Source organism: Amblyraja radiata, chromosome 15 (genome assembly GCF_010909765.2).
Source record: "Amblyraja radiata isolate CabotCenter1 chromosome 15, sAmbRad1.1.pri, whole genome shotgun sequence".
Lineage (NCBI taxonomy): Eukaryota > Metazoa > Chordata > Chondrichthyes > Rajiformes > Rajidae > Amblyraja > Amblyraja radiata.
In genome coordinates, this window is record NC_045970.1 from 41,932,465 (window position 1) to 41,955,402 (window position 22,938).

Genomic DNA, 22,938 nt, shown 5'->3' on the forward strand with positions numbered 1-22,938 from the left:
TTCCGATAGAGATTTACGTGGAATATACGTTAGTGGAATATGGTGGAGGGGCACTGATTCGTCCAACGTTCGTGAAAGAAGAGATTGGATCTCAACCTGGTGTGTGATGAAGTTTCAGAGGGATTGAATGTCCATGGTGAAAATAGTTGGGAGCTAGAAACTATTAAAGTGGTAGTATGGATGCACGTGGGAAGGGTGGAGGGGGAGAAAGGATAATCAGAACAGGAAGAAATAGGTTATGTGTGACAAGAAAAGGCTGAAACAATCACAGAGTCATACAGCGTGGAAACAGGCCCTTTGGCCCAACCTGCCCACAATGACCAACATGGCCCATTTACACTAGTACCATCTGCCTGCGTTTGGCCCATATCCCTCGAAACCTATTTCATCCATCTACCGGTGTAAATGACCTGCCTTAATGACCAACGGATGGCACCAGCAATGACTGCCTCGCCAACAGTGTCTGTCCCTTTCTTCTTCTTCGTAGTTTTTTTTTGTATGTGTTAAATGTATGTTTTTAGTGTAGTTTGCTTGTTTTATGTGGGGAGTGGGGGAGGGAGTTGGGGGAAACTTTTTGCAAATCTCTTACCTTGACAGAGATGTGATTTTTTTCCATATTGTATCTCCATCCGCACTGTAGCCTAACTGTCAGGTTGTATACCCACTAAGTATATAGATAGTTTAAATGACTAGTTATTAGTAAACTAATTTCATAATTTAATAATATATTCTTAGTATCTGTAATCCCAATTCAGTGCAGCACTAAAATAGTGTATGAATGCAGGAAAACAATTTAAGGCAGCAGGTGTTTTTTTCATAAACAATTGAGTTAAACTGCTTCAAATATTCCTCATATTAATCACAAAACGGCAGATGATTAAACTGCTTTTAGATCTGCCAAACGAGAGGAAGGCTGCATCATTAAACTTGAAATTTTGCATCTTTAAGAAATGCAAATCAAGCAGTAGTTGATAGCATTACTATTAACTTTATAGACCAAAAATGTGTTGTCAGTTTGGGACAAATCATGATTACCACAATTCTCAGCAATCTTAAAATTTAACCTCGATATATATCTTATTTAACTAGGCATTTTTAGTTGACAGAAATAGGGTAATATTGATGAGAAGTTAATTTTTGCCTCAACACCCAGTGATGACCCCCTTCTCCCGTTTCAACCAGTCCCCCTCCTCTTGGACTCCACCGGTTTATTTTTTTTTAAGTCTGAAGAAAGGTCTCGATCCAACCAGTCCTTCTCTCCAGAGATGCTGCCTGTCCCGTTGAGTTACTCCAGCATTTTGTGTCCATCTTTGGTGTAAACCAGCATCTGCAGTTCCTTCCTACACGTATAAGTATGCAGGGTCCACATGAAATTTCACTCCTCGAAATGCTCTTTCATGGACAGCAACAGAGATAACTGAGAACACACCACATCAGGTAACACGAGTGAAAAATATTATTTAGTGGCTACTCTTTCACATCATGATTCTAATGTTTGATGTTTTCAGGGGGACATTCATTCCTGCTAGGTTGTGTTAAATGCTCTTCCGTAATCTGTTTCTGCTGTCCGTGGCAGATCTTACAAGCCCCTTCTCATCCTCCATGTAACTCACTGTCCCTTTTATTTATCTCAGGTAGCCTTAAGTTCCCTAGTTCCCTTTAAATGTACTAAAGCTATTTCTCTCAACATTATTTTTTGAAACTGGTTTCATTTCTTCCTCTTCTTTGCGTAAATAAGTTACTCTTGAATTCATCATTGGATTTATTAATAGTTATCTTATGATTGTGACTCTGGGAGGCAAATGGAGATATTTTCTCCATGGTTATCCTATCAAACTGTTTAGTTACAAAATTTGCTGTTGGTACACACCTCAGCCCATTCCTATTCAACTTGTGTTGATTGGTATGCTCCTCATTTCAAGGGCAAGGCTGTGTTTACTTCGGTAAAGTTTCCAGATCGTTTTTGTAAAACATTTCACTAGGCATCACTTCTCTTGTTCTAACCAAAGTTTTATATGCTGGAACATGTCCCCCCTTACTGTAGTATTAAACATACTGTAACATAGCATTATAACACAGCATATCTTTTTTGCAACCAACTAGCAATCCATTGTCCTACTTCTTTCCCAGATTCATATTCCTCTCCTAACCCCTCATATTCCTATTTGTCGTTCACTCCAAAATGTCTCTTTACACAGTTTATGCTTTTTGTTCTAGTTTCAGTTTACCATTTCTTCTTCAATCTTTGAACAACTCATATTTCTTATGAGCTCTATCATCACTGTTTGAAATATTTCTTGTGGCTTATTCCATTTTCATGTCTTTCATTATTTTTCTGCCTCTGCATTCATTCGTTAAATAGATTTAAGAATTCTATGGGTTACTGCCTCTCTGACGCCCACCGCCCTCCCAGTCTTCAACTTGATGCTTCCTTCCCTTTCACCCATCCCAGCTTTACCACCACAATCCTTTCTTTATCCCCATGATTATTTCCGACGCCTCCTCCCATCATAATTGGAAGCTAAACTAACTTCCTCCACTAGCTTCGTGACAGAAGAAAGACCTCTGTGCTTAGCAGATGCATGAAAATGGTGTATTGCAAAAATTCCTTGGGGCTTAACGCGTGATAGAATTTTGCTGCTCGTGTTCTTGACCAAAACTGGTTGGAACCCACCTCATGGTACAACCTTAATGCAGCATTTTTCTATCATCCCTCAGATTTTAGCCCAATAGTCTTCCTCCTTTCTTTCCACATCTCATCATACCTTCTGTAATTACTGCCTGCTCCCCCACTGCCCCTGAGTGAAGTTCCAGGAAATGTATTTTCCTTCCAAAAAGTGTTGTTCATGAATAGGTTGTGGTGTTTGTTGAATTGTGGTCACTTTGTTGATTCCAAAGAGAATCGTGATAGTTGTTCAAGTTCAAGTTCAAGTGAGTTTATTGTCATGTGTCCCTGTATAGGACAATGAAATTCTTGCTTTGCTTAAGCACACAGAAAATAGTAGGCATTTACTACAAAACAGATAAATGTGTCCACATACCATGATATAAATATATACACACATGAATAAATAAACTGATAGTGCAAATAACAGAAAGTGGTTGGTAATAATCAGAGTTTTGTCCGAGCCAGGTTTAATAGCCTGATGGCTGAGGGGAAGGAACTGCAGATGCTGGAAAATCGAAGGTAGACAAAAATGCTGGAGAAACTCAGCGGGTGTGGCAACATCTATGGAGTGAAGGAAATGGGCAACGTTTCGGGTCGAAACCCTTCTTCAGTCAGAATCATGATAGGTCTCGTTAAGAAACCTCATGCTTTAAGAAATCATGAAAGTTCGTCATGTGCCTGTGTTTGGTATTTGGTAATTGACTTCTCTAACTTGCTTTCCCTCTCTCTCCATCCCTCCCCCTTCCCAGTTCTGCAACCAGTCGGACTTGACCCAGATTGTATTTCATCTCTGTTTACTTTGTTGTCACCTGCTCCTAGCTAACAATGATCTATTCCACATTTCCCTTGATTCTACTTCCTCCTTGATTCTCATCCCTTTTGATCTCACATTCACACACTTCACCCTTATGTCTGTGTCTCCTTCTCCACTGACTCTCTGAAGAAGGGTCTCGACCCAAAACGTCACCCATTCCTTCTATCCAGAGGTGCTGCACATCTCGCTGAGTTACTCCAGCATTTAGTGTCTATCTTTGGTATTTGGTTGCACTGTGAATGCAGAAAGCTGTCTGGTATCAGTTTAACAAACAAATCCAAGCTGGATCAGTAAATTGCCAACGATTTTATGGAGATAAAACCTGTTCCCTTAGCCTGTGGCAATGTTAATATGAAATTGCTGTTACTATTTTGGGACAAACTGTTTGAACTAACAGAACATAAGAGAATAGAAAATGAGAAAAGTGTTAAGCTGTTTTTTGAAACAGTTTTTGTACGGTGCTTTGATTGTTTTCAGAGCTGCGTGCTTTAGGTAAGCACTGGAATTGTGCCTTTAAAGCAGGAAATCTACATTTCACTTTTACAAAGTTTGCCCTTCCGACCACCAATTGGGGGAAGCGGCTTGAAAGGAAAGCGTGTGGGAGAAAGGGTTACAGAGCAGTGCCTGAATTTCCAAAACCTGGTCTCTTGCCATTCACAACCCAGTAGAGCACAAGATTGAGGAATATTCTGTACAATCTCATGACAGCTTCTAATGCAGTGCATTTGTCAGAACCTCTTCAACCCAGCCACAATCTAAGGGGGTGCACAATGGCACAGATGGTGGAGCTGCTGCCTCAAGGCACCAGAGACCTGGGTTCGATTCTGACATTGGGTACTGTCTATGTGGAATTTTCTCATTCTTCTGAAGCTCTATCTCTTGACTACCTGAAAATCAAGGATTCTGTATTATCCTTGACTGACTCAGCATTCCCAGGCTTCAGTGATAGTGAATTGCAAAGATTTGCAAACAGCTGTGCAAAAGGAAAATCCTCTTTTCTGTCCTTCATGAATCAGCATGTATAGATTTATCTGCAAACCAACATTTCTTAGTTTAATAATATTGTGTTTGCCTTTCTTTCTACCAAAGTGACCTCCATTTTTTCATATAATAATCCTTCTGACATCTCCATGCCCACTCTCATATCCTGTTGCACACACTTTGTCTAGACTTCACAGTTCATTTTCCCACCAGCTTTACATGGTGAACAAACTAACTATAATATCATTTTTAATCCCATCTGAGCAGCAAGTGGAAAAGGGCCAGGAAACAAAAGCTGGGTGCTGAGAAGATGTGATTGCTCAGATAACCTTAATGTTGCTCATTTAGATGAAAAAAGATTCTCCAGTCTCATTAAAGGATTCGGGTATTTCTCTGCTGAATGATCGATGTCCTGGTTTTAATTATCCTTCCCTCTTCCCAAGAATCTCTAATGGCCAATTGACTATTTACTATGAACTATATTTGTCCTTCACAGTGCTGAACCGAAGCCCTTTTACCTAACCCCAATATATCTGAAAATGTTGTCCAAATGTTTGTGTATTCTGACTCATTAGCAGCACATAACGCTAGAGACCCAGGTTGATCCTGACCTCGGGTGCTGTCTGTGTGGAGTTTGCACTTTTTCCCTGTCACCACGTGGGTTTACTGCCGGGTGCTCAGGATTCCTCCCACATCCCAAAGATATGCGGTTTGTGGGTTAATTGGCCACTGTAAAATGCCACTATTGTGTGGGGAGTGGATTAGAAAGTGAGTGTATAGGAAGGGACTGCGGATGCTGCTTTACACCGAAGATAGACACAAAATGCTGGAGTAACTCAGTGGGACAGGCAGCATCTCTGGAGAGAAGGAATGGGTGTCATTTCAAATCGAGAACTAGTGTGAACAGGTGATTGATGGTGGGTCGAAGGGCCTGTTTCCATGCTATATCTCTAAAAACAAAACTACCCTTGTTTGCCTTGATAATCGTCCCCGCTCATATTGGTTATGAAGAACTCTATTCAAATCATTCCACATATTTAAGCCATTTGTTTTCGTCAGCTGCATAGTTTTGAAAGGAAAACAACATTTTGTATTATTCATTGAAAATACAAACTGACATAATTTATATTGCTTAAAAAAATCTGCAGTGCCTAGAAACAGTGTAAGGAGTAAATACTCAAGTGGGAATTACAATTCATTAGCTTGTGCTTGAAAGAGGCTACAGTGAGCTCAACCAACAAGTGCAGGATTTGCAGTTCCTGCCTTTTCTTACCTAGAATTCTGTTCTGGGTAAAATGAGCAAGATGATTCCTGGCAAGCTGTTAGATCTGGCACATCACAAATCATCACTTATCTCTGAAGTGCAATAATTAAACCAAACTGATGACAGCCCAGGTACAGGCAGAGAAAAGAGGGGTTGAATAAGAAGCTTTGTGGTTGCCTGATATTTAATCTAAGATAGACATGAGATACATAAGGTAATGTGTCACATCAGAGCACAGAACATCCCTCTGTATAAACAGTAATGCCCCTGTCCCACTTAGGAAACCTGAACGGAAACCTCTGGAGACTTTGCGCCCACCCAAGGTTTCCGTGCGGTTCCCGGAGGTTTTTGTCAGTCTCCCTACCTGCTTCCACTACCTGCAACCTCCGGCAACCACCTGCAACCTCTGGGAACCGCACAGAAACCTTGGGTGGGCGCAAAGTCTCCAGAGGTTTCCGTTCAGGTTTCCTAAGTGGGACAGGGGCATAACCCTGAAGAAGGGTCTCAACCCTAAATGTCACCCATTCCTTTTCTCCAGAGATGCTGCCTGACCCGCTGAGTTACTCCAGCATTTTGTGTCTATCTTAACTAAACATCATAAATACTCGTACTTTCGCTTTTTTCCCCATTTCATGCACATAGTGTCAGCACTGAGCACTCTAGTATGAGATAAAACACATTCTGCGCACGAGCTGTCCTTCCTCTGGTCTATTTCAGGATCATTGTGGAATCCTGTACCTGCAGGTGTGTCTTCTGTCGCACTAGTGTCCTGGTTGTGTTTGCATTCACTATTTACTCAAATATTATTAGAAGTAAAAAAAAATAATCGCATTGATGGCACTTTCATGAGCCATTGTGACCCAGAACTTGCTGAGAGTTGCTCTGTGATTCTGAAGAACAGTCCCGACCCGAAACGTCACCTATCCATGTCCTCAAGAGATGCAGTCTCACCCACTGAGATACTCCAGCACTTTGCTTTTTGTAAACCAGCATCTATAGTTCCGTATAGTTCTACATTTACTGCTTCGCTGTGAAATTCCCTCAAGGTATATCCACTTTCAAGTTCTCCTCTCTCCGATAGAAGTACTGTGAGACCCTCTCTCACTGCTCCCCTTCTGTGATTCTGAAGAGGGGTCCCGACCCGAAACATCACTTATCCATGCCCTCCAGAGATGCTGCCTGACTCACTGAGTAACTTCAGCATTTTGTGCCTGTGTCTGTTTTGTCTGTATGTTTCCCTTTAAAGGCCCTGCTTGCCTTTGATTTGCACATAGTTACACTGACAGAAAGGTGGAGATGCCATTAAACTGTGAAATGAAACGTTTCCATGTTTTAAGAAAGAAAGGAAATTTAATCTTGTGTTGTAAGTACACAGCTCAGAAATTAAATAAGAAAAATAGTAAGGCTTTCGATTAGCAGCAATGTTGTTGAAATATATTTCACTTGAAATCTATCACTCAATCAATCTTGTTAATAGATGAAATTATTTTGAATGGAACCATAACAAAATGATACCCCTGTTTAATAATCAATGAGTTTCCATGGTGAACTTTATTATTTAGGTTTGGAAAATGGTTTGGATTTCAAGGTATAATTAATCCAGGTTCATGCCATGATTTATATATGTTATATATTCATAAATATAATCAATTTTTTTGAAAGATATGACTTTCTGTTCATAGTAGTTTGGGGGCTGAGAGGTTTCTCCAGCTAATGTTTGGCAGCAAGTTCTTTCAACACTGATAGCCCTGTCCCACGGTACGAGTTCATTCCAAGAGCTCTCCCGAGTTTGCCATGATTCGAACTCGGAGATTTACGGCAATGGCCACTCATCGGTACTCTGGGCTCTCGTGGACATTTTTCAACATGTTGAAAAATCTTCACGAGTCTTCCCGTGCTTACCTGCCGTTAGCGAGTCTTCCCGAGTGCCTGCCGTTAGCGTTATGAGCCGCTAAGAGACGTCCCCGAGCTCTGACGTACCCGCTACATTCATTCCCCTTGCTTACCACGATTTTGATTTTTTTTAAACTCGGGAGAGCTCTTGGAATGAACTCGTACCGTGGGACAGGGCTTTGACTCTGGTTTAACAGAGTACCAGGAATGGAAAGGATTCCACAAGTAGGCTGAAATATTAGCCTTGACTCAACAAAAGCACACTCACTGCTGAGTCAGAAAGTTGTAAATCCTTCTTCCTTCCTTCTATTTAGTAATAAAAAATGCTGCATACGCTTCATGCTCAAACCAGATGAAAGGTCATTAACTTGAAATATTTGCTCTGCTTTGAGCATTTCCAGCATCTTTTTAACTTGTATTTTCAACTTGTTGTGCCCAAACTCTGCCACTTCCAACGCTTATTTTAAGTTGGCCTTTACCAATTCTTGTATTTGTGAAAGGCTTCTCCTCTTTGGCTGTCGTCCAGATTCATCAAAAATATGGGTGTAATAATGGGAAAAGTAAGGAATGGCAAATCAGCGGCAGGACAACAGAAGACTGTTGATGGAAGAGGGTTAATTTTACATAGTTCAGCTTGTGCCCTGTGAAAGGAGTGTGAAGATGTGAGGGGCAGTTTACCATGATGCTCCCGATGAGAAGCAGCAGCAGCAACAGTGACCAAGAAGTGGAGGCAGTTCTGAAGTTGTCATATAGTCATACCGTGGTATACAGCAAGAAGCAGCCCATTCAGCACAACCTGTCAATGCCAACCAAGAGGTCCTAGCTGAGCTATTCCTATTTGCCTGCATTTGGTCCATATCCCTCCAAACCTTTCCTATCCATGGACCTGTAGCTTACTATACAGTAATGGCACTGGTTTCTCTTTCGGCTTGCACGTATCCTTTTTAGTGTTCTTGGTTCTTGGTTTCTTGGTCCTCCAAAATATTCCAAATGGAATTTAAACTGGAGGTGGTGGAGGGAGGACTTAAGCCAGAAAGGGTTATTGGGAAGAAAGATATACCTTAAATTTAGTTGCATCTGGTTGGGTAACTATAGTAGGGTGGAGATGATTCCATGCTTTAATTGTGCGGGGGAAGAACGAATTGCTGTACACATTTGTCTTTGTAGCTGGAATCACAAATTGGATCGAATGCCCTCGTCTGCTCCTAATTGGTTTGGGTTTGGTGTAGGTCTTGTAATCTATGTCGAGCTGACCATTTAACATTTTGTAAAAACAGGTCAAACGGTGAGCTTCACGTCTGTCTTGGAGAGGGTTCCACCCCAGAGAATTCAGAAGTTTGGTAACACTCACTTCTCTCTCATAGGTGTTAGTAACAAATCGAGCTGCCTGTCTTTGGGCACGTTCGATGGAAGAAATATTTTTATTTGTGTATGGGTCCCATGCTGCAACTGCGTAGTCCAAATGAGGTCTAACGAGGGTGAAGTATAGCTTCTCCTTGACAGAAGTTGAACAATGATGAAAGTTGCGCCTCAGAAAATTTAGGACACCTGTTGACGGTGTACATGCAGGCTGAGAGAAAAAGATGTGTCACGTTTATTTCAAACCAAGCTGTGTAAGGGGGAAGGTAAACACAAAAAGCTGGAGTAACTCAGCGGGACAGGCAGCATCTCTGGAGTGAAGGAATGGGTGACCTTTCGGGTCGTGACCCTTCTTCAGATTGATCTCAAACCGAAACATCACCCATTCCTTCTCTCCAGAGCTGACACTCCAGCTTTTTGAGTCCATCTGAGATACTGCTTATGCTTGATGGGCCTAATGGCCTCCCATGTCATTTGGAGATATGAAACAAGATCTTCTCCTGACACTGTGCCAACTGATTCTGATGTGTCTAGCTAGAGGAAACAAGCTTTGTTCGCTCGTTCTATGTACTCCCTTCTCAGAGAATGACTATCAATTTATCCTCTTAAATTCCGACCAAGTTCAATCAAATCAATCTTTCGTATAGTGAAAACCAGCGACATAACTCTGTGCACGTAATCAATCCTCACAATCTAACGCTTAATGGCCTGGAAATATTCTGGTGAATCTGCTCTGCATTTCTGCCAAGGTTAATATATCTTTTTTAAATGAGAGGGAAAGTTTGAAATTGTAATAAAGGGCAATTTAGCGAAACGTAGAACGGAGTCTTGCATTGGTAATCCTGGTGAGATAATGTAAGTTCTCTCTGCACTGCAACCCTGATCTCTGAACAATGCTGCTGGCATCAAATTGTTCACTATCTTGTCTGTGTTGCTACGAGGTAATTTAATGAGGGAGCTGCTGCTCACTCAAGGGAAAGTAGACCTTCTTCCACATTCTCTTGTTCTGCATGACTGTGTTCAATAGTTCATTTTCTTGAAAATTGCGCCTCCATTTTAAGCGCCTGCAGGCTTACTGTAAGTAGCACCTGGTTTATTGAGTATTCCAGCTGTCAGACTGTCCATCAAGCATGTGATTAATCCTGGCAGATTGCTGTTTGCCTTTAATCAGACTGCAATACCCAACCTGATGTATCTCCAGCAGATTTTCATTGAACCGCTGCACACTTTTTCATGAAAACCATTCCCTATTGATACCTCACAATAATAGGAAAGTTGCATCTAAAATAACATGCTTAGCATGCAGAACACAATTTGGTTTCATTTCATGGGGGCAGGTTTGTTTGGAGGCAAATGTGAAATAGACCATTAGAAATCCCTCCATGAACCCCATGAATGATTGGTTAATTTTGGCTAATGTCTAACTTTTCCCATGTTAAAAACTAATTGCTGAGATCTTCCACTTCTTAATGTTACAGTGTCAGCTGTGTCACAGTTGTAGCATGTGACTTCAAGTCATGATGGTTTTTAGTTGAGTTTAGTTTAGAGATACAGTGTGGAAACAGGCCCGTCGGCCTACCGAGGCTGCACCGACCAGCGATCCCCGCACATTAACACTACTCTGCGCACAGTAGGGACAATATTTTACATTCATACCAATCCAATTATCCCACAAACCTGTCCGTCTTTGGAGTGTGGGAGGAAACCAAAGATTTAAAAAGAAATAATAACAATTTTTGGCAGCTGGCACTATTTTGGCAAGCAGGATAAGTTAATGTGTGTACAACCAAAGTGCCCAAAGTAGAAAGCTGATGACACAGACTCGGCCAAATAGGAGCCTTGGAATTAACAACAAGGAATATGTTGTTCAGTGGGTTTTATAATAACTTGCAAGATTCTTTGATAATTTAATTGAAAAATGAAGTGGACATCCAAATTTATTTGATTGTTATTGTTAGAGAATTTGGCTGTGCCTTCAGGTAGAATGTTACATTAGTCTACAATGGGTCCGTTCAAAGGCTCTGCCTGCTGTTAAACACGAGGTTTGTTGTGTATGATATAGATGGTGCTTGGCAGCTGGTGCATACTTCTCATGAGATTACTCCAGTTGGATATATGCTGCTAAGAAGCAGTGTAGTTGTTGCATGTTGTATCACATCATAACAATGTGGTGAGAATCCCAGTTTTTTGTGCCTGCCCTATAATGGGTTGGAGAGGGATGTGTGAATCGTGCATTCCAATCCGAGTACTGTACATATTTTCTGGCATTATACAATTTCCCCCCCATTATCTGACTATTCACCTCTTTACTAAATATGCGACTTTGGTTATCACCATTCCCATCCTGCGGCAATAATTAAACTTCATTTAATTGGCTGTAAAGGCCTTTGGGGGAATCTGAGAATGTGAAAGACATTTTATAATTGCACGTTCTTTCTCTATAATGTTAGGTGTTACCGGCTATCATAATACTAACTATAACGAGGACCTTTAATCACACTCATTAGAGTTTTCTTCTCATTTGCAGAATGCCATAGTCATTGACCCCCTTGCAGTCCATGAAGACAAACTAAGGCCTTTGCTGGAGAAGAGACTGGAAGGTATTGTCAGTGAAGCTGCTTGGATGGCAGACTCTTCCTGCACACGTGACCATCACCGTGAGCACATAATAACAGAGTGCAACGCAGTGCGCCAGGCACTTCAATCCCTACTGTTGGAATATATGAGTAACGTGAGTTATTACATTCTCTTGCTTATTCTTTATAAAGTGATTATCCGTGTTGGAGTTGCATTAGTTTTTATTAGCAGTGATGTTCAGAAATATTCTGAGAATATGAAAACTTCAGTTGTTTAATGAAGCTACTGTTCAAAAATGTATCAACTAATCATGAGAAGGGTAATAGCCCTTACAGTGATTAGACATTTTAATTGAGAGTAGTGGTATATATTTTCCACTGAGTCTGTGAAAGGAATGCAAAACATTAGTTTGTGACATAATGCTATGTTAGTGCTGCGATGAGCAGTTATATTTTACTATTAGGGGAGGGTGGAGGGAGGAAACTAGATCCTCGTGTCTCGGGATTCCAAACTTCATGGTCTGTAAATGGTATATGCCGCATCGAAAAATTCACCCCTGCATTTTCCATCTCTGGAAAATAAAATAAGAATACAGAATTTCGAGGAACAGGTAATGTAATTCTATGTATGATGTCTGAACCCATGAATGTGCCGCAATGTTTCAAAGTTCTGATTTGGCCATCATCCAATAAACAGTGCCAAGAACAAGCTTTCCAAACCCTTGCCTCACTGTGTTCACACGAGTCGGAAAATAATTGCCTTACAAATATTGCTGAGGTTTTGAGTGCCAAATTATCACAAGTTATGGTAATGGAAAGAAAAGAGCTGGGAAAATAGTGTACATACGTTCAAATCAAAGAGATTAGAAGTGAGTTGTTAACAAATCCCTGTGAATGGTCAGGAGTGTGTTGAAGTCCAGGTCTGAGTGAAGTGCCTTAGTATTCCTGTGGGATACCAAATGTGTGAATGCCTCCAATGGAAATGCTGATTAAATTTGTAACAGCACTATCAATGGTTACCTTTCTAACTGCTAAACACTTAACCCAGTTGCCATTAATTGGAATAATTGGTGCCACAGTGGCTGGCGTCCTGGAGAGATGGCAGATGGCATCATTACTGCAGCTGTGGAGATTGAATTTAAGCTGTAGTGAGCATCACCACAGTGTAGGAAATACTGGATGGCATCATGAAAATGATTAAGCTTATTTACCCAACTTTGCACTTGTGGCTCGTTTGTCATCTGTCTTAATGAGAGCTGGGACTAAGTGGGATGTGCTTTTGATACTTCGAGGTCTGCAGTAAAAAAAGATCATTTGGACTGAAGGATGCTAGCCCTTGTAGGATTGTCCTGTTGTCACCAAGAATGAAAGTGCCAGGCCACTACTGCAATCAGCCTGGAGAAAAGTTATGATAGTGTTCAGAAATTGTGCTTTAGCAGCACTGCCTGAAATTCATTGTTGGAGAATTAAGTTACTTGACTGAGAGTCAGCAATCTGGTATTGAAACAGCCATTGGCTTCTGAGGAGACAGAGGAAACCGGAGATGTATTCATTTAAAGAATGTGGATGTTGTGAGCAAACCTATTAATTAATACCCGCTGTTAATTGCCTTGAAAATGGCAGATTTCTCTTTCCTCAGAGGCATTAAACAACCAAATGGATTTCTACAACATTCTGATGTATTAAAAGTTTGAGACTAGCTTTTATTGTCCCAACTACAGCTTTATGTAATTAGTTGAATGTTAATTTCCTCAGCTGCATTGATGGGATCTGAATTCATGTCTCTTGATCAATGCTCCAGACCTCTGAATGCTGCTCAAATGACGTAATGTCATTATGATAGACAAAAAGGATGAGCATACATGAATTGGGTGGTTGGAAGAACAAGGTCATGAGTTGCCAGCTTATTGCTAAAGGCACATAAAGGGAAAAGATGAATCCAAAATTGTCTCAGTGTTGGGAACCCAAAGTGAACCTCAATTGGGGTTCCACTGCACTCAGCAAATTGGTCCTTTGCTTTAAAGGGCTTTCTCATTGTGCGACCTGAAGCAAGACCTAACAAGATTTAACATCGTGGGAACCTTCTGCGATAGCAGTACGGCATTCGTGGACCACCGAGGACCTCCGTGGCGCTAACGGCAGGTAGTCGTGTGACTTGGTAAGGTCGGGAGAAAATTCAAACATTTTTGAATTTCTCCAAGAGTGTCTTGAGCAGCGTTGCAACATTGTATGGACGCAGATGCCAGTGCGATATCCGTGCGATATCCGTAATGACACTTGCGAATACCGTGGGAACTCCTGCGAACGGTAAACCCGGAAGCTGGACAGAAGGGACATAAGGTGAGTAAAAGAGGTGGTCTCAATATCGCCAATGGACCATGTGTCCATCGAGGACGTCCCACCTAATTGTCATTGTTTGAGAATCTTTTTCACAGTAAGACTTGCAGAGATGCCTCTCAGAAAATCGCAAAGAAAGGGGTCAAAGAAAGTCGGAAAGTTTTAGCCATGCAGGTAAATGAGGAGGAAACTCAGCAAGAGAGACAGGTGGAGAGGCAAGAGGAGATGCCAGAGATACCACTGCCTGTGGGCTCCTTGGAGCAGGGAGAGGGTGATCAAGGTGGATTTGAGATTGCCTCCCCAGTAGCTGTTGCCTCCACAATATTCTCAGCAGACGAGAACATAAAGGTTAGATGGCAGAAGGTAAAGCCATATAACTTCAACAGGGAACAAGAGGGTGAACTGGTGGAGTGGTACCAATTCAATGAGATTCTCTATGACAAATCCAGAGAGGATTATAGAAATAGGGAGAGAAAGCGCAACCTGCTGGAGACGAAGGCTGCTGAGTATCCCCGGTGCTCATGTGAGTAACTATAACAATATATTAGTTTATGTACAGGAGAACAATTTAATGTTATCCATGATTTTAAAACATACAATGCTACAGATGTAAAAGTGCTGTTTTTGCAGTCACCTTTAATTTATCTTATAAGTCTGTCTGTTCCCTGCAGCTGCAATGTAAAAGTAGTGGCAGACAGCTTTTACACCCTCTTCGTTTGAAGTGGGAATCATGTCTCTTTTAGAGCCATAAAATAAATTATGCATGAGGTCCCAAATTATTCTTTAACTCATTAAAGAGCTCGGGTGAAATTCTGACAAAGTTTTTGAATGCACTTTTATCCTCTTCGCACAGCACATTAAGCAGTTGCTCATATTGTCCTAATTGAGGTCTCCGTTGAAACATGGGCTTAACCCAGTGAGACTTCCTCTTAATTATCTTTTTAATTAATCTCACCCTTCTGCCTTCACGCAAGCGTTTTCGATGCACATGTTGCGCTAATGCATACAGCGCGTCAATGAAAATAACAACCAGCCTGTACTCGAACCAACTTTGTATAGGCATGTCTGCAAATGAGACAATTCTACGAACGGAGGATATTTATATAGCGTGTGAAAAAAAAGTGACATCATTTGTGCCACGTGATTAACTACACTACAGTCCACGATGTTCATTCACGATTAACGGGAAAGATCGGGAGACGGACAAGTCAGTCGCACAAATGACAGAATTGCCGAGTACCGTGGGAACTCTTTATCGTGGGAACACTTTATCGTGCGGAACTCGTGCTGGACCACGACCACTTCACTCGGGTGACATCTTGCTTCAGGTCGCACCGTGAGAACTCGCCATTAGACTTAAATAATGAGGATCATGTTATGGTGCTTTGTTGATGATGCTAAAATTAGTTGTAATTTTCAGTAAGGAGGAAAACAATAAACTGGAAGGAATTGGCTGTTGGTTACGAGACCAAAAAAGTAGCACTTGGAATTCACTTCAAAGAAAATGTGAGATGGTGCTTTTGGAGAGGAGAAACAAAGCAAGAGATTTCACAATAAATGGTTAGATATTGCGAAGTGTTGAAGATGAGGGGGTGGCATGGTGGCCACATCTGAAGAACTGGCCTAAGACTTTAGGGCATCCTCTAACATCACCAAACTAGTTAATACCTAAACAAATCAATAAAATCTATTGATGTATTACTTATTGACATTAGAATCTTGTGGGCTTGGTCATTTGGTGGGCCGGTCTCGGGACCTCATTGATAAATTGCTATGCTCTCCTGTGTTGATGAGTTGAGGAAAAAGGATTGAACTGTGACCTCCAGGTGACAGAGCACTTTGGTTGTACATACAGATGAGTTTTTCTTGGCTGAAGGTAGGATGATGACTAATGTTAGTTTACTTTAATGATAGATGAAATGAAGGGACACAAAATTATGTGTTTTAATACAATCCTTCCTGTTCTGTCATTAAAACATCTATTTCATATTAATCCATTCTGAATTAATTTGTCTCTAATAGGATAGAGATTTGTTATAGTGATCTCAATATTTTTCCTTACCTTGTTATACATCTAATATAGTTAATAATTACAAATCTCTCAACATAACATCACAGCGTATCAGGGTCTTTACGGCGTTGAGCTGAACATACATTTCACAATTGCTAAATGTTATACTGTTGCACACTCCGCATGTACATCCTCAGGGCAATGTGATCCAGGCTTGGTACAAATCATATTATGTGCTGAAGCAAATGATACAATCGGCGCTGAAATTAAAGTTTTCGACGCTTCTTTGGTAAGGAATTGATTATTATTTATTTTGTGCATATGCTTTATATATTTTATTTGCACAGGAATAAATAGAAGCACATACTGAAGTGAAAGTGGGTCTTTCAAATATTATTAAATATTTACTTTGTGAAGAAGATTGTCCAGATCTCATAATATCATCCGGCTCGATGGGGCAAATGGCCAACCTGCACCTATTTTCTATGTTTCTATTGATGAATCCAGACATTTTACAACATATACTGTTTGCAGGAAGACCAGGCCTGATATGAACTAAGTAAAATAATTCAGTAATTCATTGTTGACTTATATTCTTTAGAAGTTTTCATTCATTCTTAAGCTTTCTTATTATCTCTTTTTAAATGAGTTTCAACTGCAGTCACTATGACCTGTCAAATGCTTTGCGGTTGCTTTGAGTGTAACTGCTGGCCAGGTGCACCTCTGGCACTTAAACTGAGGGGAATAAAATGACAACAAGCTGAATACAGATAGGCTTTATCATTTGGCAGTAACATTTGATACGTGGACGGCATATCATCCACTCTGGAAGTTACACGTCATGTGTAACTTTAGTCAGAGGGTGGACACAAAATGCTGGAGCAACTCAGCGGGTCAGGCAGCATCTCTGGAGAGAAGGAATGGGTGACGTTTCGTGTTGAGCCCCATCTTTAGACTGATTTAGACAGAGGGTGGTGAATCTGTGGAATTCATTGTTACAAAAGGCTGTGGAGATCGTCAATGGATATTTTTAAGGCAGAGATAGATAGATTCTTGATTAGTATCGATGTCATGGATAATGGGGAGAAGGCAGGAGAATGGGGTTGAGAGGGAAAGATAGACCAGCCATGATTGAATGGCAGAGTAGACCCGATGGGCTGAATGGTCTAATTCTGCTCCTATCACTTGTGAACTTATGAACTTATGCGATGACTACCTTGGCAAAGTATTTCCATGTTGCCCCCTTCATTACGCATGTTTTTGGTGAAACAGAATGGAGTTAAATGCATGTTTATAGAACTTGTATACATGGATATTGGAGAAATTCAGAAGTAAAAGTTAGCATTTGCACTTGTTAACTATGATTCCTTTGGGTGAGCAGTGCAACAGGTAGCTATTTCTGCGATCTTCGTCTGACACTTTTACTAGCTTTTATCAAGTTTATATGTATTGGCTTTGATGCATGCTTGTTGTCCTAATGGAGTACATTTATTTATTCGCCTAATGGCCCTTCTAATTCTGCAGCACATGTGTGCAGACTAAATGCATTTTTGTGACTGGCCTAGAGTGCAACAGTTACAGAAAGATTAATTAATTTGATAACACTAATGTGCAGCTGTGCTCCGAGACTCCACAACTGCATAAGATCTCGACATGAGTGAGGGGACCCTTAAGCTGAGGCACAATGCATCTCCAGCCCTGGTTGATACTTTACTCCATCTACGTTCTGCACATTGTTGACAGTTTACAATTGGGATCAGCACTTTCCCGACTTTCACCAGAACCTGAAGTAGACTCCGGACTGGAAACGCCTCTCCACAGATGCTGCCTGACCCGCTGAGTTCCTCCAGCACTTTGTATTTTACTCAAGATTCCAGCATTTGCAGTTCCTTGTGTCTTGGCCAGAATGATTACTTTTCCTGAATCAGATCCTAGTGATCAAACCTAAGATCTTTTGCCCGTGGTGGCTGTGTGCATCCATTTCATTTCAGCTTTAAGTAATACTTTTGCCATACTTTACAGATCAAAGCTTTATTGCTACGGATTATGGCAGAAGGAAACACAATAACTGCATTTAATGGAGTATTGAAGGAGCAACTATTCATAACTCCGAGAGAAAGAAAAGTTATATCAATTTTTCACTGAATGTTTGCCCTGTCACATTGAGTCTGTATGAATTATTTCAAGTTCAAAATGAAAAATAGATTCTAATTAATTTATTCAGAAAAAAATGCTCATCAATTCCTTCACTTCCATTTTTCACCTATCATTTTGTAATTATTTTTCTAGCAGAAAACATTTTTTCACAACATGTGTAAAGATCTGATGCCAGTTTAGTACCAGGTTCTAAATCGTTTTCTGGTTCAATGGACATCTCAAACCCAAGCTTTCCACAGGATCGTTTCAAGAATTGAAAACTCATTGAGTATCCATTCAAAAGATATGCTTTGTACATCATCTTATACTTTACTTTCTTCACCAAAGGTACTTGGTAGGTACAATGTAGCCTCATAGTACCAAGATTCAAGGGTGCACCTGGCCCTTGTAAGAATTTGAATAGTTGGGACAGCATTCATGATACTGACACAGAGCACTGCAATGAAACATAGAAACATAGAAAATAGGTGCAGGAGTAGGCCATTCGGCCCTTCGAGCCTGCACCGCCATTCAATATGATCATGGCTGATCATCCAACTCAGTATCCTGTACCTGCTTTCGCTCCATACCCCCCTGATCCCTTTAGCCACAAGGGCCACATCTAACTCCCTCTTAAATATAGCCAATGAACTGGCCCCAACTACATTCTGTGGCAGAGAATTCCAGAGATTCACCACTCTGTGTAAAACATGTTTTTCTCATCTCAGTCCTAAAAGATTTCCTCTTTACCCTTAAACTGTGACCCCTTGTTCTGGACTTCCCCAACATCGGGAACAATCTTCCTGCATCTAGCCTGTCCAACCCCTTAAGAATTTTGTAAGTTTCTATAAGATCCCCCCTCAATCTTCTAAATTCTAGCGAGTACAAGCCGAGTCTATCCAGTCTTTCTTCATATGAAAGTCCTGACATCCCAGGAATCAGTCTGGTGAACCTTCTCTGTACTCCCTCTATGGCAAGAATGTCTTTCCTCAGATTAGGAGACCAAAACTGTACGCAATACTCCAGGTGTGGTCTCACCAAGACCTTGTACAACTGCAGTAGAACCTCCCTATACTCCTGTACTCAAATCCTTTTGCTATGAATGCTAACATACCATTCGTTTTCTTCACTGCCTGCTGCACCTGCATGCCTACTTTCAATGACTGGTGTACCATGACACCCAGGTCTCGTTGCATCTCCCCTTTTCCTAATCGGCCACCATTCAGGTAATAGTCTACTTTCCTGTTTTTGCCACCAAAGTGGATAACCTCACATTTATCCACATTATATTGCATCTGCCATGCATTTGCCCACTCACCCAGCCTATCCAAGTCATCTTGCAGCCTCCTAGCATCCTCCTCACAGCTAACACTGCCCCCCAGCTTTGTGTCATCCGATCCGATCAGTGGATCTCCAAAAGACCTCCATGAATTATCTGGGGCTGAGTTCAGAATGTTAAGCTTGTTGAAATATAGCCATCTTTTAAAGTGAGTTTATTGAGAGCAATGCACATGTGAAGAGATCATCAAAGGTGCTCCATCTTCCTCTGAATCTGCCTTGTCTAATTTCAGAATGTCAGTTTCTGACATCGTCTGTGGAATTCAAAAGCTATAACTACATCTTAGAACTAAGGATTAATGCAAAATAATTAGTATCTCTACTTGTCAAGATGAAAGCATTATTTCAGACAATTCTATCCATCAATCACTCTTTCCAAACTTGGGATTGGCATTAAACAGTAAAAACATGTATTACCACATAGTCTAAAAGGCCATTGATTTCAGGATGAAATATGTGTGGGCACTTAATAATTCTGTTAATAAATTTCCTAAGCCATGACTTCTGTCACCTTAAAGGACAAAGCATGGAGATAATATCAATTGCAAAATCACCTCCAACTCACTTTCAATCTTGATAGCTTTTACCAAAGTCACAAATTACATTTTGCTGAACTGTGAATGTGATAAATTATTTAATCCTCCCCAACCCTCCTCGCTGCCATCCTTCTCACTTTGTCTGTTGCCTTTGACATAATTGCCTACAGTATCCCATTTCAATGTTTCTTCTTCATCACCCATTTAGGAGGTACTAGCCTGGGTTATTTTTCGTCAGAAAACTATTTATAACTCCTTCTCTGACCTCTGGTGTCCCTCAAAATACAATCCATGGTCCATTCTTACTTCTCTTTTATGAGTTGCTTCTTGTTGATATAGAAACTACAATGTCAGACTTTCTATCTGCATGCAGATAACAGCCATCTCTATTCACCCATACTCGACCCCCTCCACAATCTCTCAATTGTCAGACTGCATATCTATTTAATGTTGGATTAGAATTAATATCCTGTGATAAGCACTGAGAGCTCTGAAACATGGTGTTTGGACACCTTCCTATCCCATGAGGATGGGTGTCTTCAAGTCTCCTGCTCCCATTAGCTTTCCAGCACCATTCATGACCAGATGTAGTTGGAATGCAGAGCTTTGATCAGATCCATTATTTGTGATGAATCTCCTCCTTTTTCCTTTCTTCTCCCCGCCCCCCCCCCCCCCCCACCCCCGATCAGTCTGAAGAAGGGTTTCGGCCCGAAACGTTGCCTATTTCCTTTGCTCCATAGATGCTGCTGCACCCCTGAGTTTCTCCAGCTTTTTTGTGTACTTCCATTATTTGTTAGGTTGTTTAGTTTAGAAACACAGCGTGGGAACAGACCCTTCTGTCCATCGAGTTCATTCCAACCATCGACCACCCGTACACTAGTTCTATCCTACACACTAGGGACAATTTTTACAGAAGTCGGTAGCCTCCAAACCTGCACGTCCTTTGGAATGTGTGAAGAAACTGGATCACCCAGAGAAAACCCACGCGGTCACAGGGAGAACTTACAAACTCCCTACAGACAGCACCTGTAGTCAGGATTGAACCCAGATCTATGGCGTTGAAGGGCAGCAACTCTACCACTGTGCCACCCATGAGATTAGCCTCTGTGATTGCTTAGTTGAAACTATTAGATTGCTATTTATCTTGTTTGAAATTGGGTCCTGTGTTGCAGGTTGAACAGGCTGCACCTCATCATTTTAAGGTGTACCTGGTGCTTTACAACGTTATCCATTCCACACTCCCATTGAACCAGTGTAGATCTTCAAGCTTGACGGTAATGGTCGAGTGAGACACCATGAGATTGCAGATTGTGGTGGTGCATGTTTCTGCTGTCACTGCTTATGGTTCACAGTGCCAGCTTTGAGCTGCCAGATCTGTTATGATGGGTGGGAATCGCTGTGAGCAGTTTGGAGGTAGTGGGTTTGGTGTGAGTTAACAGTGACTGTTGCGGGAGAAGGTCTCTGTTCGGCAAACAACTATTGCAGGAACCTGGTTCTGGTCAGCAGGAACCTGTAGGTTTTGAGCATGAAGAGGAAGAATAAGAATGGGTACATAACAGGCAATATACTTGTATTGTCAGATCTGTGAACATTCCCCTTTTCTCTAGCCATTGGTGCATATAGAAGGTGAACTTCAGAAAGGAAGGTGTGGTGACAAAATCATTGGTACCACAGATCTGTAAGTATCATGTATTGCCATTTTGTTAAAAGTATCTAGTTAGGGAGATCCATTCTTCAGGAGAATGAGCCACACTGGCCTTTTCCTTCATGTTATTTTTGGATGTTCATATGACAATACGGTGTGGATTTTACTGGATCTTACTCCCATGGTAAAGGCCAGTGAAAATTTGGACCACCCTCTTTGACCTGATCACCCTCTTTGCTCATACCCACACCATCCTGCAACGTAGCCTTGGATTATCCACTGAAGGTATTATTTTCATGTTTCTTTATTACATAACAAGTTGATGTGGCTTTCAGAGCATTCCCATTCCCCCATTTATTTCTCACAAGACATTCCCTCACCCCTGAGTTTGTCACGTGTAAAGGTTTTGTTGTGTGCCAACCAGTCAGCGGAAAGACAATATATGATTACAATTGAGCCATCGACAGCAGGCACAGAAATCGCTGTCAACACATGCGGGGGACACAATTTCTTGCCGGCTGCGCGCGCGCGCGCACACACACACACACACACACACACACACACACACACACACACACACACACACACACACACACACACACACACACACACACACACACACACACACACGAGGCTTCAGCCTTGGGCCTCTGTGGGCGGTAACATCGGGAGCTGACCTTGTTGGTGACTGACTCCAGCTAAAGCAGCTTCGTCCGCCCCGAATCATGGGGCTTGTATCGGCCTGTTCACGGGGTCTTTCATCGGCCGGTGGAGGCTTCAATATCGGGAGCCTCGATGCAGCATTGATTTTAAGCCGTGCCGGGCGCTGAAAGGCCCCACGAATGGGCTGATTCAGCCCTTAGAAAGCGTCTGATGAAGTCCAGATTACAAAACATGGGGGGGGGGGGGGGGGGGGGGGTGTTGTCCCCCACCTCTCAAAGCGGGGGGGATGAGTCCCCCTGCCCTCCCTCCCCCCCCCCCCCCAGGATTTCCACCCCTGATCGGCAGTGTACAGATACTTGATAAAGGGAATAATGACACCTGCATGCTGCGACTGGAATTGATAAGAAAGAGGAACATCGATGGACAAATCTTCATTCAGGTGAGTTTTGTAAAGATAGCTGCCTGCTGCCTGCTGCCTGCTGGCCTGCTGGCCTGCTGGCCTGCTGGCCTGCTGGCCTGCTGGCCTGCTGGCCTGCTGGCCTGCTGGCCTGCTGGCCTGCTGGCCTGCTGGCCTGCTGGCCTGCTGGCCTGCTGGCCTGCTGCCCTGCTGCCCTGCTTCCCTGCTTCCCTACCACAAGAGTAAATTACACAGGGGTCATTTATAATCATCTGAAATGATGATTTTGGGTCTAAACCATTAGCAGCTCTCACCAAATG

At 41.8% G+C, this 22,938-nt stretch overlaps 1 protein-coding gene across 1 annotated transcript in view; it reads left to right on the plus strand.

Moving 5' to 3' along the window:
- Nucleotides 1–22,938, plus strand: part of ctnna3 (catenin alpha 3) — a 1,079,953-nt gene that overhangs the window by 132,016 nt on the left and 924,999 nt on the right. The window contains exon 7 of the mRNA XM_033034268.1: nt 11,507–11,710. Within this exon, the coding sequence (XP_032890159.1) occupies nt 11,507–11,710 (204 nt within the window). The remainder of the gene's footprint in view (nt 1–11,506; nt 11,711–22,938) is intronic.